We start from the raw sequence: 19,584 nt of genomic DNA, 5'->3' as shown, positions 1-19,584 counted from the left end.
ACACATTTTGTTTTTTAAATGTGTCGCTGCGTTAATGAGCGTTTACCTCACCTTACGCGTTTAGATCCCACAACCATCATCGTGCTATAAAACTAGGCAGTACAGTGTGAGCTCAGCGCTAGTAGACTTGATTTCCCTTACCACCAGTAATTAAGCTAATTTATAATATGTGTAGGAGAGATTTACAGCACAAAATTACTTCTCCAGTTCAAATCGCCCAAGATACAAATTTTGTTAAGTTACATGAATAGTTTACGACAGTTAGCCATTGCTTCATAATTAAGTCACGCTATAATCCAATGACGGACACAATTGACATAGAGTGTAAAATAATTTTCCGTTAGTTTGAAAACTGGACTAAATTTCATTCAACCTTCATCTATGAAAAAGATTTTCTTTAATGTGTACCTCAAGCTACCTTACTACTAGTAAGGTCATAAAGTACAATTCATACAGTTATTACATAAAAATTGTTAAATTTAAGTAGCTTTTTAGGAAATTATTAATAATATCAAATGAATGAAACCCAAAATTTTTCTTGCAAACAAATTTTATGCACAATAACTCGATTATATAGGAACGTCAATTTTGAGGATGCTATCTAACAGTATGACAGTAACACATCGTTCGTGCATGGTTGAAGACAGCATTCATCGGCGATGCCTCGTTTGCCGCGCTCTTCCGACAAAGAAGGCAGCAACGGCCAGCCGTAACCGGCGTAGTGCGCGACACTACGCTTCTCAAAGCCGGCACGCCAGCACAAATCGGCCATTTTGTATGCCAAATAACGCCCGCAATATATGTGTCCTTCTTCGCTGGCTGATACTATTGCGCATACCGAAACCCACGACAAGAAAAAACCCAGCAATTTCATTATAGCAATAAGTGCAACACAATTGTGAGCTTCACGTTCTCTTTGAACCGATAGGTAAAATCAGAATGAGGCGAAATTTTAACGGCAGGGCTTTTATAGGAAATCATCGTTTATTAATATTCATCTCAAATAACATATTCATGTTCGGGGGCGCTCAAATGTGAAGTTCTCGTACTATATCTCATTGCGATGTGCGTGATTAAAGATTTACAAACGTTAATAAGTCAATAATAATACACAGACAGGATTATTCTTCACAGTCGTTTGCATTCTTGGCAAAGCGGTCGTGGTCATCATTTCAGATAGGATGGTAACATCCAAATTATCTCATACGCTATACTAAGCTAACATAGGGACTTGCCATATGGTAGCACATATTCAAATTGTAAACCAAAGATTTCCTACATCTAGACAAGAGTCGAACGATTTTAAAAATCACAAGGAATTTCAAGAATGAACATTTGATTGTGTATACATTGTGTATACCAAAATTAATTAATGTCTTGTCTTTACTTTGGCATCTGGGTTTCTCTTTGTTGCTTAGACCGGTGAACGAGCTTACGGCCCGCCTGGTCTCCTTTGGCTGTCGGAGCACATAGACATTATAACTTGAATATCGCCACCCACCTCGAGACTTGAGGTCCATTGTCTCAATTGTATAGTACATACGCCATTGTATAGTATATATATTTGCGAACATGAATTAAGTACTATAACGCGCACATCCCTATTTGTTCTACTCGTGGGTCTTGAAGGGGCATGCATGCGGGCGGAGCGGCAGAGACGTCGCCGGGCAACCACGAAGTTTTTTCCAAAAAGCTGTCAGTCGATATAACACCAATGAAATATATTTTACATCGTTATACTGAATATATAAAATACACCTTAAACTGGGATTGTTTTCATAATTAGTTATAAGTGGCGCCCAACGTGGGGCACGTTGGGCGCACACACACACCCACGACCCTGGGATTAAGAGTCTCATGCTCTACCGACTGAGTTACTTTTGATCTGCGTATCGCGTATACCCCAGGTAAGGCCAATGTATTAGCCGATACTCTTAGTCGACCCGCGACCAGTGATGGGGGAACACCGGTATGCGAAATTTGCCCGGTTGTCGTAAACATACCACACTGGGATGCGACTTCGACCCGGGAAGCTCAGTTGGCTGGCCAGAGGTTGCCAAGATTATCCAGGACCTCGAAGGTAAGGATGAGCTTGCTGTTTATCGCTCGCAAGAGAGGTTATCTCTTGAATCAAGCGGTTTTGTATAGGTATGTGCCTGATACTGATTCCAAAGAGCCTCAACTCGTCATACCAGAAAGTCTTATCAGTTAGACCAAGATGACTTTTAAATACCAAGTACTCTGAACTGTGAGTAAATTATAAGAACATAAACATTAAACAACCACTACTAAGTAAATACATCAAAAACCTTATTCAAAATACGATAAATGTAAAATCATCAACAAGTTATCTACGCTGACATAAACTAATGCCATATTATCCTTTTGAAATGCATCAGTTTCGACAGTCCTGATCAATACCTTCCGTTTTAATTACGATAAGTTGTTTATCGGACCGTTATGAATATTAATGAGGAAAATTGGTATAAAACCAAGAGAAAATCAGTTCGAACCACACTTTTACTTACACGGTCCTTGCGTCGATAGCAAACTTCTATATAGTTATAGTATTGACTGAAGAGTAACGATGCTAGAAATTCTGCTACTTGTGATTATCTTGACAAATGTAAAAAATATTCGAAGATATTATACAGAAAAACCAAAGCCTAAATCGATGATATATTTAACAGATTATTTAATCAAGGAGAATAGAATGTGCTGGATGATTTTCTGGAAGGAATCAGTTAAAGCAGTTGCCAACGTGCCAAAATTAATACCATCACCAACATGCAGAAACGTGTTGATGCAGGGCTTGTTCTACTGAAGATTTCGTACAATAAGTCGGCGCTTTGGAAAAAGGTATTATTATATTTAAGATTATATTTAGTTCCGATTTTTTCATATAAAATTGATGACGTGCCAATGTTATTTGTTGTCCGTTTTATATTTTTGCATTACAGAGTATTATATTACGAGTATTACAAGAATAGTTTACTGATTCTCGATACGATGGTTAAATAATATTTCAAATTGTGCTATTTACAAGCTACGCTATTTTTATTAGGGTAATTCAATATTCGTAGACGAGTTAGGCTATTGAAATCATATTCAGTGTTTAATCAATGTAAAAATATGTTATATTAGCGCTTGTTTCTAACTAGCTCAATACAGGGTATGTCTATGTAGTTGCGAGTCGAAATGAGGCAAGATACTGTAAGCTCATGTCTTAAATTAGGCAGCAGTGTACGCGCTGTTATATTTATTGACTCCTTATTTAGTCAAAAAAATAGAGAATACGTTACTTAAATCATTAAGTTAAACGTTAACATTATATTAATGCACTTGATTGTATTACTTTACGTTGCAATACTTAGAAACGCGAGTATTTGCTTATATAGTCCAATAACATTTAGAGAATACTCTACTTAAATATTAACTTAAATGTTAACATTATATTACTGCACTTGACTGTATTACTTTACGTTGCAATACTTAGAAACGCGAGTATTTGCTTATATAGTCCAATAACATTTAGAGAATACTCTACTTAAATATTAACTTAAATGTTAACATTATATTAGGGCATTTCACTGTATTACTTTAAGTTGCAATACTTACCAACGCCATTATTTGCTTATTTCGTCCAAAAAAATTTAGAGAATACGGTACTTAAATAATTAACTTAAATGTTAACATTATAATAGGACACGATATTTCTTTAGTAAAAATAATACTGCCGTTGTAATAATAATAATGCAAAGAGCGACAAGAATATCATGATAACAATCAATTTTACATAAATTATTCACTCTTACTAGTAGGCGGGCGTCTTGTGAGTCCGCACGGATAGGCACCACCGCCCTGCCTATTTCTGCCGTGATGCCATAACGCGTTACTAGCACCGATTACACTGAAGTTTGGTGGCGGTATTTACGTTATTAATATCTACGGGCTCCATTAACCATTAAACTCCGGTAACCATTTAAAACTAGGTGGGCTATGAACTAGTCCAGCCATCTGTGCAATAAAAAAAAAATTCGATTGTAGAATAAGTTATTTTGCTTATTTTCAAATGTCGTTTCACAGTACGCCAGAAGCGATACGACATTCAATTAATATTTTCTATATTTAAAACTACTGGATTAAAATATATGTCTAATTCAGGGCTTTATGTTTAAATTAGTAATTCTAATGTATTTTTAGCTTATAAAATCTTATTCGCATCATAGTATGGTAATGAACGATTAATTTGCTTTTGAAGTACGCTACTCAAATAATCATTGGCATCCGCAATTTATTAACGCAGGGATTACAAGTTTGAAGGATGTGACATGCGTCATAGAACACAACTGAAACTTCGACCTCATGTGTCAAGGTCAAGGTCAAGGTCAAATTCGCGCTGCAATTTTGATATTATCCGATAACCACTAAGGACGGATCGTGTGATCATTCGCATATCTAGATAAATGAAACGTCAAAAGTCTTTAAAATAATTAGGAGTTCAGTTCAAACCACATGGACTTTTGTATTTCCCATAAATATTTGCATTTCGATCCGAATACTTCGTCTTTTCGCATTAAAAGTGTACAATTTCCAAAAATATTCGAAATTGAGTTACTATTCAGAATCATTTGGTATCACCAGTATTTTTTTCATAAATGTCAAAAGAGCGTAGTTTAGTTTTAGTATTTTTTTTTTTTAGTTTACCTATATTTTGACTACTATTAACAAAATTAATACATAATTTTATCTTAATTTAAAAGACAGATTATAATGTAACTGGTAAAAACTAAAAAATAAATGTTGCAAAAATGATTAATATTAAAAATATCATATGTTAAACCTTTAAAACACTATCATTGCAATATTTAGTAAGTTTTGAGATTGTACAGTTTTAATGCGAGAAGACGATTTCACTGTTTCCGCTGACTCACACTCACGACAACGATATTACTTGCCGAAATTAAAAATTTGAATACATCGCTATTAGTTTTTCAACAAGCCTGAAGTAATTGCTCAATAGGTAGGTTTACTTGACTGAGTTTTCCAAAGTATCCCGAAAACTCACTTTTAACAAACTCTTAGAAATTAAACTTTGTGTATTTATTTATTAATAAGGGGAAACGCGATAATCGCGCTTAAGCCACGTGTGCTACTGTTTATTCCAATTATTTAACTATTCAATAAAAAATGTAAAGCTTAAAGTCGAATCCTATTATTATTACTATAGATATATAGCCTTCGCGTAAGTTTAAATAATACCTACTATACTGTAAGTGATGTGGACATGTATAAATATATTGCAAACCACTATTCAAAAAAGAGACTGTTGAAATTTAGTAATCCTTTTTCTTTTGTAAATTTAGTATAATTGAAACAAAATGCTTTGAAGAAAATGAGGTTTATGAGCTAACAACATTCTGTTTAGTAATGTGATAGCGAATGAATGTCTTGTATGATATATTATTTTATTGTAATTTCAAGTAATTGTAATAGATAATGTTCATTTTTAATAACAAAAAATAATAATCACATTGACTTTATAATCCATGTTAAATATAATTAAGTCATATTATATTTAATTAAGTTTAAAAATAAAATGTTCTGAAAGTTGAGTTTCATTTTACCTAAAAAAATATTTGCAGTCGTTTGCATATGATATTAGTTTCGAATTCGAATGTCCAAGTCGTATCTTGGAGCTGTTCCTTTCTACATGCAGGTATTGTAAGGAGAAAGAAGAAATCTCTGCTTATACTATGTGACTATCAAAAGCCTTGTTTGCCAAGTATTTTTTTATTGCTTAGATGGGTGGACGAGCTCAGGGCCCACCTGATGTTAACTGATTACCGGAGCCCATAGATGTCTACAACGTAAATGCCGCCACCCACCTTGAGACATGAGTTCTTAGATCTGAGTACAGTACAACGACTGCGCTACCCTTCAAACCGAAACGCATTGCTGCTTCGGGGCAGAAATAGTCATGATGGTGGTACCTACCCGCGCGGGCTCACAAGACATGCTGCCGTATATACTAATCATTAGTATTTATACTAATTAATAGTATTTATACAAACTGTTACCTGAGGTTTCACCCGCGTGCTTAAGGAACAGTGTTAGTGTAGTTTCCCGTGAGAATCAGATGTTTTTCGGAATAATAGGGAGCCTACATATTTCAATCTCCCGACCTAACATTATCACATTAAAAATAAATCAAATCAATCCGTTACATCGTTTTGACGTGAAAGAAAGACAAATAAACCATTCACACTTTGAGATTTCTGATATTAAAAAAAATATACACAATTTTGTTTAGTATAATATTATGGATTATAGTAGTTCCTACTACCACTATTTTATAGATTTGGTAAACGAACAAAGCTCTTGGTTTAGTTCGGGGTAATAGCTTCACTACATAGTATAAAACAAAGTAGTCGTCGTGGCCTAACGGATAAAACGTCCGGTGCATTCGTGTTGAAGCGATGCACCGGTGTTCGAATCCCGCAGGCGGGTACCAATTTTTCTAATGAAATACGTACTCAACAAATGTTCACGATTGACTTCCACGGTGAAGGAATAACATCGTGTAATAAAAATGAAACCCGCAAAATTATAATTTGCGTAATTACTGGTCGTAGGACCTCTTGTGAGTCCGCGCGGGTGGGTACCAGCACCCTGCCTATTTCGTCCACCCATCTAAGCAATAAAAAAAAGTCGCTTTTTCTATCCCTATATCTGTCTGTCCCTATGTATGCTTAAATCTTTAAAACTATGCAACGGATTTTGATGCGGTTTTTTTTAATAGATAGAACGATTGAAGAGGAAAGTTTACATTTATAATAACATCCATTAAATAGTGGAAAAATCAATAATAAATTACAGTTTCCGAAGCGAAACGAGGGCGGGTCGCTAGTATTACATAAATTTCAGTTTCGGGAATGGCTCCAACATACTCTGTATAACTCAATATGTTTCAGCAATAAAAAATATACAGTTAAAATAAAAATACAAAAGCTTTGAGCGACCTGCTCGTGTGTTCGTATTTATGCAAATATGAAATCGACAGAAACATAAATATAGGCTCTATCTCATATCGACCAGTAATAGAGCCTTCAAATAAATTCACCGGACCCCTGCGGTGTGAAGGGATCAAGTTACAAGCGATGTGTTCAGGTTAAGCTGCTGTGAGCTTATATAGCGATGAGTTCTGTCTCGAACGAGAGAGACAGAATTAAAAGTAACGTTTTCTTTTTACAAGAAAATAAATTAAACTAGAAGAGAAGAAGGGAAAACTTTAAATGAATTAAAACTTTATCTATAGGCTTTTAAGCGCATTAACCTGATTACTAACTACTAATAATATAGGTATGTTGAACAAAACAAATATACTGAGTTATTTTTCTTCATCTGTCTGTTTGTTTCGTATAATTTATTAACTAACTGAACTAATGATGTTTAAGGACTTAGGCTACCTGCCTAATTAAAGGATTTAAAAGGTATGTGCATAAAAACATTTTGATGTCTTTTAAGAAGCCTGCATCACAGTTAATCTGCTTGTTATTTTAAAGTATTCACTATAACTACTGAAGTGCATATTTTTACAGGCGAGACTGTGGATTTAAGCAAATCATTGACAGTCTGTCAGAAACTGTCAGACAGACAGTTTTTTACTGGAGGTAGGACGTCTTGTGAGTTCTCACGGGTAGGTACCAATGCCCTGAATATTTCTGCCGTGAAGCAGTGATGCGTTTCGGTTTTAAGGGTGGGACAGCCATTGTAACTATATTGAGACCTTAGAACTCATATCTCAAGGTGGGTGGTGGCATTTACGTTGTAGATGACTATGGGCTCCAGTAACCACTTAACACTTGATGGGCTGTGAGCTCGTCCACCCATCTAAGCATTAAAATAAATAAATAAAAGTCTAATTAAAATTAAATCACGTAGCGTCTATTGTAGACAGTCTAATGACAACATTATCATCATCTAACTACAGCGCAAACTGAAAATCAAAATCGCTCCGCTTATGAATTGCACCAATCTTTTTACACCTCGAAAACATAATGCAAGTATTACAAGCACTTTTGTTTTTATTGCATCCACACCTATTCGTATACAGAGAACATTAATAAAATAGTTAGTTAGTTTACAATGTTTTGTAATATTTGTCTTGTTAAAATCGGTTTCGAAATGTGGTCAGAGCTGCTTTATTAGTTACAATCATTACGAACCGAACGTGTTCGGTGTGGACCGATATTAAATTATCGAAAACTATAATACATTTTTTATTTTATTTATGAGCCAATTCTCATTTTACCCTTTAGCGGTATTCTGCAAGAAAAATATCGCGAAGTGCCAGTCATAGCTATAAAAGTGAATAACAACGTCTGATGTCTCATAACCCTAACAACCCACATTGACTCTTCTCACTCCTTCAGCATGACCAATATATTGTTAATTGGCTGTTGGCCGTGTGCATTTGTGAATGTTATCCGAACAAAATTAAAATTTTTTGGGTTGATTTGCTGGTTCTAGGTTATTGTTTGGTTAAGTACTACAAGGTAATGCAATTATTCTTGGGTTCTATATTCCCAAGTAACCGTGAGTGTTATGACTCTGATAACCGCTTAATATTATTACCCAGGCGTGAGAGTCTGTCATGCCACGCCACAAAAGTAAGCATTTTCACGGGGCTCGAGGGCAAGACAAAACCTTTTAATTTTGCTTTTGCCGATCTTTTTACTGGTGGTAGGACCTCTTGTGAGTCCGCACGGGTGGGTACCACCACCCTACCTATTTCTGCCGTGAAGCAGTAATGCGTTTCGGTTTGAAGGGTGGGGCAGCCGTTGTAACTATACTGAGATCTTAGAACTTATATCTCAAGGTGGGTGGCGATTTTACGTTGTAGATGTCCATGGGCTCCAGTAACCAGGGGGGCTGTGAGCTCGTCCACCCATCTAAGCAATAAAAAAAAAACCTGGTTAAGAAACAAAATGAACTACAATTAAATATTACTTAGACCCTTTCTTAAAACCAAGACAAAATCCTCTATCCTCTATCAATATTGCTTAGATTTTTAAGCCAAAGGATAACAGTTGCTCCGGCTATTATGCGTGAAACTGGTTTACGACCTTGGCTTTGAGCCACTAATATTCCATCCGAACTATCTGATGCAGTGTCACCCTAACTTCCCCACTTAAACAATAATCCATCCTTGTTGGTAGTACGTTTTCCAAGGTCGCACTGCTTGGATGTAATTTTTTTTTTTTTTCATGGATCACCAACAAATGAAACATTGGCTTAAACATGGGGTACAAAAATAACAAAACATGACATGTGCTCACTTAATAATAGGTAATCACAGCTAACATCAGCTAGTTCTAGTACCAAATGATTATAAAATTAATTAAATCTGAAAGAAAAAACAAAAATTATCTATGTCAAGCAAAAAGTTTTTGTTCCTACCACAATGTAAATTAGCACCTAATAAGTTCCGATGGCATGCATACGAGATCGTAGTCAATAAAGTATCTCTAACACTATATAGCACATAATCGCTTGCGTATACAAATAACAAAAACTTTACAGACCTCAAATTATAATATATTTTGTTTTTCCTACAAACACTACGTTCTCTTCACCTTCGCTCAAGGCGCAATCGATCAAACACTGTAATAAAAGAATAATAAATACCCAAAACAAATCGTCTCGATATTATTTCGACATACGTTTTATAGTATGTTTCGTAATAAATATATACCGTTAATTAATTGGACAGTAACGAGGCAGCATTTAGGAGTATTAAGTATGAAGATTGTGTAAGATTACAAGTAATGACGGTAGTAGGGTAAGTGTAATACATATGCTTGCAGATGCCCTGTCATTTAGACCGAAACCCGTAAAGACTTTGTGACATCAATGAGTAGTACTCAACCGAATGAGCCGACAATACCTTAATTCGATACAAAAATTAGGGGAAATTGATTAGGTAGAAGTCAATTTGTCAATGAAGTAACAAATAGAGTAGATACTTCTAGATACTTCTAACTACCGTTATTGTCGCGTAGCATCTCTTATAAATAGCAACACAAGTGTAATAGTCAAATTCATTCATCAACATGGTAGAAGTCATTGGACATCTTAAGAAAGAAGAAGAACCGATAGCTTAGTATGGACATGCTACGCACTGGCTTTGGTTTCAAAAAGAATCAATGAAAGTGTTAAACTCTTTTTCTTTCTATTCAATGTACATATAAAATATTATTAATACGTGAAGCAAAAACTTTGTATCCCTTTTTACGAAAATTGCGCGGACTGAGGAGTATGAAATTTTCCACACTTATAGAGAATATAGAGAAGAAGTGCACAATGCTAATATTTTTCTTAAAATAATGCATAAAAGATACATTAAATCAATAAAGAAAACATTACACACTAAATTTTTTTTTTTTGCAAGAGGAAATCGCCGGACTTCCGCCCTTTTCTGGGGATACTGGGCGGGGTATGTCAGAGTCGAACTGACTAAAACCTCCTGTCGCTGAACAACCAACGTCCAAACCTCGCATGAGACAGAACTCATGACAAGGCAAAGGGGGGAAAGTGAAGCGTTTAGTGCGGAGCACATCTCTCCCATCACCCTCCCCCTCGGGACGCCGGACTGGCGGTCGTCGGCGCCACGACCACCAGCCCTCTCGGTCGGCAGACTGTCCGAAGCCCGCCTAGATGGCGCCGGTTAGAGTGGGTTACCCTACGGAATAACCCGCTGGGCCAGAACCAGCGTGGGTCGAGGATAGCCGGCCTTCCATCACCCGGATGCTCTTGCGTAAAACGAGTGCAGAGCAGCTTGCACGTCGTCTTCTTAGGCCCCCCTCGCCGGTCCCCAGACTGACATGTGAGGGGGACCCGAAACACTTAGAGGGCCAAGGCTTGGGCGAGATCCGCCTCCCTGGCCCCCGCTCGACGGCGGCGGGATTGTGCGTCTCTCACGCGCCCCGCCGCCTCCTTCTGCGAGATGGTGCACTCGCAGAAGTCGAGCATCGCCTTCCACGACTCGTCGTCGCCGAGCATCGATGCCACAACACTCAGCAACGACAAGTCGGTTCCTATTTTTGCGACGAGGACACGGCGCCACCCCTCCCATGCGGGGCAGGCGACGAGCGTATGCTCTGCCGTGTCCAAGTCGCAACCACAATGGTGGCACTCTGCCGTCGGCTCGGCTGTGATCCGGTGCAGGAACTCACCGAAACAACCATGCCCAGTGAGCACCTGCGTGAGCCGGAAAGTGAGGAGTCCTCTGTCACGATTCACCCAATCCACAAGGACAGGGCGAATCGCCTCGACGGTCCTACGACCAGCCGAAGGATCAGCCAGCCGTCTGGACACACACACTACATACCATGTATTTGACGCACACACGCATGCCTACTATTTATTGTCAAACTTTTGTTCTTGACGTCTATTGTCAAATTGAGAATAGATTAAATATTGTTTGTCTTTGTTAATATTTTTTATAGTGTAGTCTTGGCGAAATTTGTGATTATAGAAGTATAAAATGCAATCATAGTAGTGTTCAAACTTACAATTCCAATTAATTATAGTCGAATTTCGACTACTGCGGGACCTCTTGTAAAATATTATAAAGCGAACCGTAAAATTATAGTGCTTACCGACACGCAGCGAATATCACAGTACCTGAAACAGAATTTTGAATTTCATTATTACGATATTTATGTACACCTTACAAATATATCCTGTATTACAGCAAAAAGCATTCGTGCGCTTCTCTTTGAATAGACAGACAGTCATTATTAAAATCTCTCACTGAAATCTAAAATCTTCTCGCCGGATGTTCTCAAAGGGCCACGATTCCTATCCGGTAGTAGATTCAGCAAAGCACTGTTAGGGCCAGTGCTAGCTAATCTCTCAGATCGAGCCCGTGAGCTCACCTATCAGTCCGAGAGTAACCGAAATAGCCCCTTAGGCTACCAGCGATTAGATAGGGGTAAAATAGTCAAAATACTTGAGACTTCATATGTAAGGTAATTGTGAGTCCGCGCGGGTAGGTACCACCACCCTGCCTATTTGTGCCGTGAAGCAGTAATGCATTTCGGTTTGAAGGGTGGGGCAGCCGTTGTAAATATACTTGAGACCTTAGAACTTATATCTCAAGGTGGGTGGCACATTTACGTCGTAGATGTCTATGGGCTCCAGTAACCACTTAACACCAGGTGGGCTCGTCAACCAATTTAAGCAATAAAAATACATACATTCTCAAATGTCTTTCTTTATTCTGAAATTATCACAATAATCAACTCCAAATAAAATTTTATCTATTTTCAAGTTCAAATTTAGAAGGTACTCATTGAGCTTACTTTAAATTGTGATAAAACAAACAAACTTTGCTTAACAATTATCTTAACCCTATAAACTGTTAGTAATTAAATATTTAATGGCATTCTATAACGCACGCGAAGACCTCTAAAACAGTTACGTAGTTTTTCACAGCGCTGAATGGGTGAACGAACTCACGAAGGTTGGCACCTTAAAGTTACTGGAGCTATAGATTCGTATTCTACCACCCACCTTGCGACGTCAGACTGAAGTCTCAATTATATTAAATAGGACCTTCTTCTCTTTCTAGCCCTTATTTCTATTTTTTGGGGTCGGCGTAGCATTTCCTCTCTTTCTGTTCCATCATCATCGTCTCTCACTCACACTTTTTCACACATATGTATCCTCTTTCACAAAGTCAATCCAAGTCTTTTTAGGACGCCCCTTCCCCCACATGACCATCTATTTACATACGCAGGGTCACATGATCAACCGCCTACCAAATACCCAAAATACCCTCCCACTCCCACAATAACCTCCCACTCTTTATTTTCTCTGTCACCGGCGTCACTTTCATACTTCCTCTTATTATATTCCATAATTGTCCTTAGTCAACCCTTTTAGTGTTGAACTTATTTTCACATATTTTGCAGAAATTGATACAAATTTTTTTTAAAGTAACTTATTAATTAAGTCTGCATAGAATATAAAATGCAGATAGATTTTCGTAATTTTTTCTGTCATGTTTAAGGGACTTAAGAAACTATTCTAATGAAACATATTTTTGACGCTAACTGTATTTATTAAATAAAAATAAAAAGAAAACTGCGCAATAGCCGGTATTCCGACGCTCCGACTCTATACGCATGAATAGAGAGTCGATCTATCAACGGTTCTGGCTCTAAGGTTTAAATATTTACCTGAATATCGGTATAATCGTATCGATAGAATACACTGAACATTTTAACATTTAGACCACGTCGACGTCAACAGTGCATTCGAACCACCGACAATGCAAGCCTGTGTGTATACTAAAACAATCAAAGTCGACGACCTTCTTCGCTTGTGTATGTTCTATTACTAGACTGGCAACAATAGTACACTGTTAGTTATTTATACGGACGCGAAGTATTTTCGCACATCCATCACTGGCTGGGTGTCGACTTTGAACACATGTTTGTCATCGCCTTAATGCTGTTGAGTTATGGAATGTTTCACTAACCAACACTGACGTGTGCAGGCGAATGGCTGTATTCATTAAAATGCTCTGATTCAGATAATTTACTTTTGCCTTTATTTAATTTATATGTGTACACAAAGTTCCTTATGTTTTCCGGAGTACACAGAATAATGAATATACGTCATTAAAGCCAGAACGGTTGAAGGATTTTAAATAGTAATTTGTCCGCCATCGACCAGAACCATTCAAGTCTTTAGGAAAATACTCCGTATTTTTATCGAGGACTGGAATGATATCGGGGCTTGTACGTCAATTTTTTGACGTGCAACGTCTTATAAATCGACGAACACCGGTGCACGCACGAAAAAGTGTCACGTTCCGTCTAACCCCGAGCGTGCAAAGGAGAGCTCGGAACAACCGATAGAGAGGCAAGATCGACCCAAGCGTTAATTATAAAAAAAATGTTTTTAATTTACCTTTTCTTTGTATTATACAAAATAATGATAAGACAATGATTACAATTCAATTCAATTCATAAAAGTATGCAATTTTTCATCAATGTTTCTTTAAGACGTTATCACGTAAAACTATCGTTTGTAAAGCGACTTTACAGACAACAAATTTTTTTTGGAACGAAGTTCCTTACGGCAGGCTTGGAGGGGATAGGGATTTTGCTGCGCGACCGAACTGAAAAAAATGTGATAGTAAAACCGTAAGAAAAAATCCGTGGAAAAAAGTGCGTGGAAAAAATCCGTGGAAAAAAGTGCGTGGAATAAAACCGTTAAATGAGACGTGCGCAGGCGCGACAGTCGTATACACAAGCGAGTAGTGTATAATACCTTTCTCTTTCTCCCTCTTTCTTTTCGTTCTCTCATCCCTTCTCTCTCTATTTTGTAATTATTTCTATTTCTATGTAATTTTATGTTGTCAAACAAAAATAAAGAGACATATTTTGTTATTTTAATTGATAATTTGAATTACGATTTTATTTTTATTTTACGTAATTTATTATTTCCTAAAATACTGAATTTCCTAAATACTTTCCTGTACTTAAATAAAAACTAATCATCAAAATTTAAGAGAAAAATCAAGAAAACCGACATAAAATTGGCACGATTTTTTTTTTTGCAAATTGTGTCGATTCTACATTATCCGAAGGAACTTCGTTCCTACCTGGTGTCCCACGACACCATTTATTTTCTTGTACTTTACATGAATAACGTCCATGATAAATATTGCGTATCTCTTAGTGGTGCGGCTTATTGTGATAAAGTGATTTCTATCTGTGGGACTCAAACATCGGCACAGCCGCATCGCTTGATGCCAGTATACCGGTCGTCTTATCTTTAAGATCACACTATTATTGAGCTATGAAGCACTCTCTGACGGGTAGTCATGATAGAACATAAGATATTTGACAGACGCCTGAATCTAGCTAACGACGTTTTCAAGATAAGCTTACATATACATATGTATACAAGTTAAGAACAACAACTTTCGGATTGTCGGTCTACAGAGCAATTTCGCCAGCTCGGTGAAAGATCTCCCCTTTGCCGTTAACCTGCCAGAGCTCACCACGAGCTCCGGATTCAATTGCCGGTCGGAGTCAACATTTTGGTCGGACTTAAAAGTCTGCGTGTACTGATTTTTGTTTCATGTGTGATTCGGGTACTCACAATACGGCGATACGGAAATCTCAGCTCGGAATCATTTGAATGTTGTTAATTTTATCAAATTGCAAAAAAACATTCACCTACCTAAATACTTTGATATTATCTAAACGACTTATGTTGTAAGTGTCGGCGACTCACACAAAGATACGTAGCTTAGATTAGACTTTACGACTTCGAACTTGGTCAACCATGTTTTAGCTGTTAAGCCGTAATTTTGCAAAATTTATTAAAGGCTTGAAAGACATTTTGTAGTAAAAAGTAAAAATAAGATTGACCCTATGTTCTATTGATCCTTATTAATTATTATATTTGTAAAGGAAAACCGTCATTATTTATAACTGCTTAGTTATTAAAAAGGATTTTTCTTCAGTGTCATTCTATGTCATGGAGTGAAGTCTGTCATTGAGCAAAAAGAGGATTAAATTTTGTATATTTTATTAATACTGTTTAATTTTTAATATTAATTTTAAAAGAGATTAAGGGCTTTCAATGTTCTTACCTTATTATACATATAACAGAAAACGCAATTAAGCCTTTTATTGTTTACTCATTCTGAAGTACTCCATATCATTAAATATTAACAATCAAGTCAACATTGACCATTAGTAGTTCTTACTAACTAGTATGACCATGAATATTGTTACATAAAAACTTTTCTTTTTTTTTTCAACTTTTTAATTATATTGAAATTGGAACACGTATATTATTTTCAAAACTTCTTTCGATTTTGCGCCATTGTACTTTTTTTTGTTAAAGAAAATAGGATTGTAGTGATCATCTTGCACAAAGTGGGTATGGAGCCGTCGGTCATTTCGAATAGAATCTTTTTTTTAATTTTTTGCTTAGATAAATATTTTATTTATTTATTGTTTATATAGATGAACGAGCTCACAGCCCACCTGATGTTAAGTGGTTACTGGAGCCCATAGACATCTACAACGTAAAGGCGCCACCCACCTTGAGATATAAGTTCTAAGATCTCAGTATAGTTACAACGGCTACCCTACCCTTCAGACCGAAACGCATTACTGCTTCACGGCAGAGATAGGCAGGACGGTGGTACCTACCCGCGCGGACTCACAAGAGGTCCTACCACCAGTAAAAAATTTAATAATATTACATTACTTCATTTAAAAAAAATGCATTTTTATTTGTAACAGAACTTATGGCTGGAGTAGGTAGACCAACGGGGCAATCAAAGCATTTAACCGTTATTCAACCTTGAAACGCGAGACCGATGTCCCAAGTGCCTGATACATCACTGGTTTTCACTGGTGGTAGGACCTCTTGTCAGTCCGCACGGGTAGGTACCACCTCCCTGCCTATTTCAGCCGTGAATCAGTAATGCGTTTCGGTTTAAAGGGTGGGGCAGCCGTTGTAACTATACTGAGATCTTAGAACTTATATCTCAAGGTGCGTGGCGCATTTACGTTGTAGATGTCTATGGGCTCCAGTAACCACTTAACACCAGGTGGGCTGTGAGCTCGTCCACTCATCTAAGCAATAATAAAAATAAAAATAAAACATCAGGATTTAGAACACTATCTCTTAGCTGTGTGGAGGAGCTCACGGCTCACCTGGTGTATAGTGATTACCGGAGCCCATAGACATCTACAAATTAAATGCCGCCACCCACCTTGAGACATGTGTTCTCTGACCTCAGTTTTTACAGTAAAACGCCTGCGCATCCTTGAAATCGAAATTCATTACTGCTTCACTCCAGAAATAGGCAGGATCAAACAACTCCGGCTTTTCAAACATATCAACTGACTAATTCTACTCGCATTTTCTATATACTTCCTCTGACCCTAAACAATAATATATTCTAGCGCTAAAATAAATTATGAGGTACAAATACCAATTTCGTCTCTGTATAATTCAGTTGCATGCAGATACAGGATCGCTTTGAAGTTTCGCCAAAGGCAAACTTTTCCGGATTGATTAAATTATGTGGATAGCTTGAGCTTTACTACGTCGCAAAGCTCCGGACAACTTTCAGGCTATTACGTGTGATTAGTTTGGAAAAGCTTCGTTTTGCGTTTACGAGCTTACTAACCGAATTTCAAGAGAGAGAGTTTGTAGATTTAACTTTCTTTGAATTTTTTATCACATTGTAGTGTTTGGACTCATCACGTAGGTCGTGGCCGACCATCACACGGAAAATAACAATTAAATGTTCTCATATGTAATGCTATTGTTACGCTGATAAGTTAACGCCATCTATCGTCGAATAATAGAAACGAATATCAAAAGAATTAGTAAAATCGAAAACACTCAAGAAGTACAACGCCATCTATTATCAAATAGCGGAAACGCATATCTGGCCTTATCGAATGTTCTTGATAGTGTTAGATGATAGATAGTTCTAGTGATGTCGTATCGACTATAAAAGCGTTGCAGAGATAACGCGAAGGCAGTTAGTAAGCGGTTCTACTAGAAGTGAAACAGCAAACGGATCATCTGAAGCGAAGCGGAAGAAGTGAATTACGAATTGTAAAGTGTTCTAAGTGTTAAATAGAGTTTTAGTTTGCGCTTCGGTAGAACTTTTATTTATCCCGAGCCCCAACGCGTAACACTGTATTAAAGATCCGCTATGTAACAACTACCAATAAGTATGCAACAAATAACAAACACAAATTATCTTACACATATGGTGCGGACGATCATTATTATGATATTAAAATTATAAAATACTTAGAAATGATCAGATCTACACCTACGTCTTGTTAAAGGAACATTAGAGGCTAAGTGGTTTTTTACTACCCGACTACGACAGAACCAAAGGTGAAGTAATGATTTTAAGCATATGAAATACTAGGTATGTGGGTTCATTTGTAGCCTTGAAACTTATAGAGCGCTCAGCGTGCTTTAGACAATACAGTGTCAATTGAAAAATCTTCGACGATTTTTTTATTAAGAACAATTTTAGACATTTTATCGGTTCATTGCCGAAGGAAGGTAAGTTTTTTTGAGTGTAAGTATTTATGTACGTGTGTGTTCAATTAAAACAATTTTAAAGGCAAAATCTCCCCCTTGTGAGTACTGAAGTGTATTCTATGTGTGTGTGCGTGTATGTCTAATTCTTTAGAACACTGTACAGCCTAAGCCTTTTCATGTGTGGTGGTGAGGTGTCATTAAAATCATCTCAGTTGCGGAAGACACCAAAAAAACATTATTACCGCTTTGTATTCGCAAAAAGAATTAACTGAAATATAATTATGTATATCCAAAGTATGAATATACAAGGTTAATGTAAATTTGGCGTCGGTTTAGCTGCGCCCCTGGCATTGCTAACGTCCATGAGCGATGATAAGCACCTAACTGATATAATATGTATATACATAAAATAAAGTAACTTATGAAATAAAATAAAACCCAATCACAATTCTATTACAAACGCAACAGCGAATAGTAATAATAAATATACATCATAACATAAATACAAATTTAATATTAGTAAAGATCTTGTTGAAGAAAAAATCAATCAAATCTGTGAGTAGTTTTAACGGGAGACGTTTTTTACTGACAAAATCGCGTTGTTGGACCAGAGGTGAGTACTACTGAACCAGGCCCACGTTTGATACTCGTTCCAAATCATTGTAGAAGTAATTTAGCATTCCACGGGTCTTACGCTCATTACAGAATATTCACACGGGAATATGGACATATAACCCGGGCTACCCCTTGCTGCTACAATATTCTATTAACTCATCTCTAATAGTTTTCTCCTTTCCGAACTTTATCTGCCCACCACTCCCATCCCAATTCCGCCTGGTAGTTAGGACGTAGTATAAGGGCCATAGGTAGTATGCGTTATTCTTGTACCATCAAGCGATCGTTTCTGCCCGTTTCAAAGCTAACGAAATCATTAAAGGACTACGGCTTTTATATCCTATTTCCTATACGCTATTGCCACTTAACACCAAAAACTTTAAGCCGGAAAATCGAAATGCCTGCTCACCAAATACTCAAAAAGTTCTCCATGGCCACAAATACTGTTACGCTGGTAAGAGTAACGCCATCTATCGCCGAATAGTCGAACGAATATCGAAGGATCTACTAGCTTTACTAGCATCTAGAATGCTCGAGAAATACAATGCCATCTATTGTCAAATAGCAGAAACACAATACTCGAAATGTGTGGAATATTCTCGATAATTCTAGGGATGCGGTATCGGCTATAAAAGCGTTGCAGAGATGGCGCGCAGTCAGTAATCGGAACTACTCGAAGCGAAACTGCGAACGAATCACCTGAAGCGAAGCGGATGAAGCGAATTCAGAATTTTAAAGTGTTTTAAGTGTTCTAAGTGCTAATACAGTATTAACTTGTAATTCGATAGAATATTTATTTATCTCGAACCCCAGCGCGTAACAATACCAAATGACACCAGCCACTACAAACAG

At 37.1% G+C, this 19,584-nt stretch overlaps 2 protein-coding genes and 1 long non-coding RNA gene across 6 annotated transcripts in view; 1 reads left to right on the top strand and 2 right to left on the bottom strand.

Annotated features, from left to right (window-relative positions):
• LOC101744167 (netrin-B) overlaps positions 1-19,584 on the bottom strand; it is a 249,874-nt gene that overhangs the window by 203,550 nt on the left and 26,740 nt on the right. The window lies entirely within an intron of this gene.
• On the bottom strand, positions 602-874 carry Bbx-d1 (bombyxin D-1). The gene has a single exon (NM_001128163.1). The coding sequence runs from the start codon at positions 872-874 to the stop codon at positions 602-604; it is 273 nt and encodes a 90-aa protein (NP_001121635.1).
• Positions 2,524-5,610, top strand: LOC134199596 (uncharacterized). Its single transcript, XR_009974155.1, has 2 exons — positions 2,524-2,608; positions 2,691-5,610. It is a non-coding gene; the product is annotated as an uncharacterized LOC134199596 (long non-coding RNA).

The sequence above is a fragment of the Bombyx mori genome, chromosome 11 (assembly GCF_030269925.1).
Source record: "Bombyx mori chromosome 11, ASM3026992v2".
NCBI classification, from domain to species: domain Eukaryota; kingdom Metazoa; phylum Arthropoda; class Insecta; order Lepidoptera; family Bombycidae; genus Bombyx; species Bombyx mori.
This window is presented reverse-complemented; position numbering and strand designations above follow the sequence as displayed.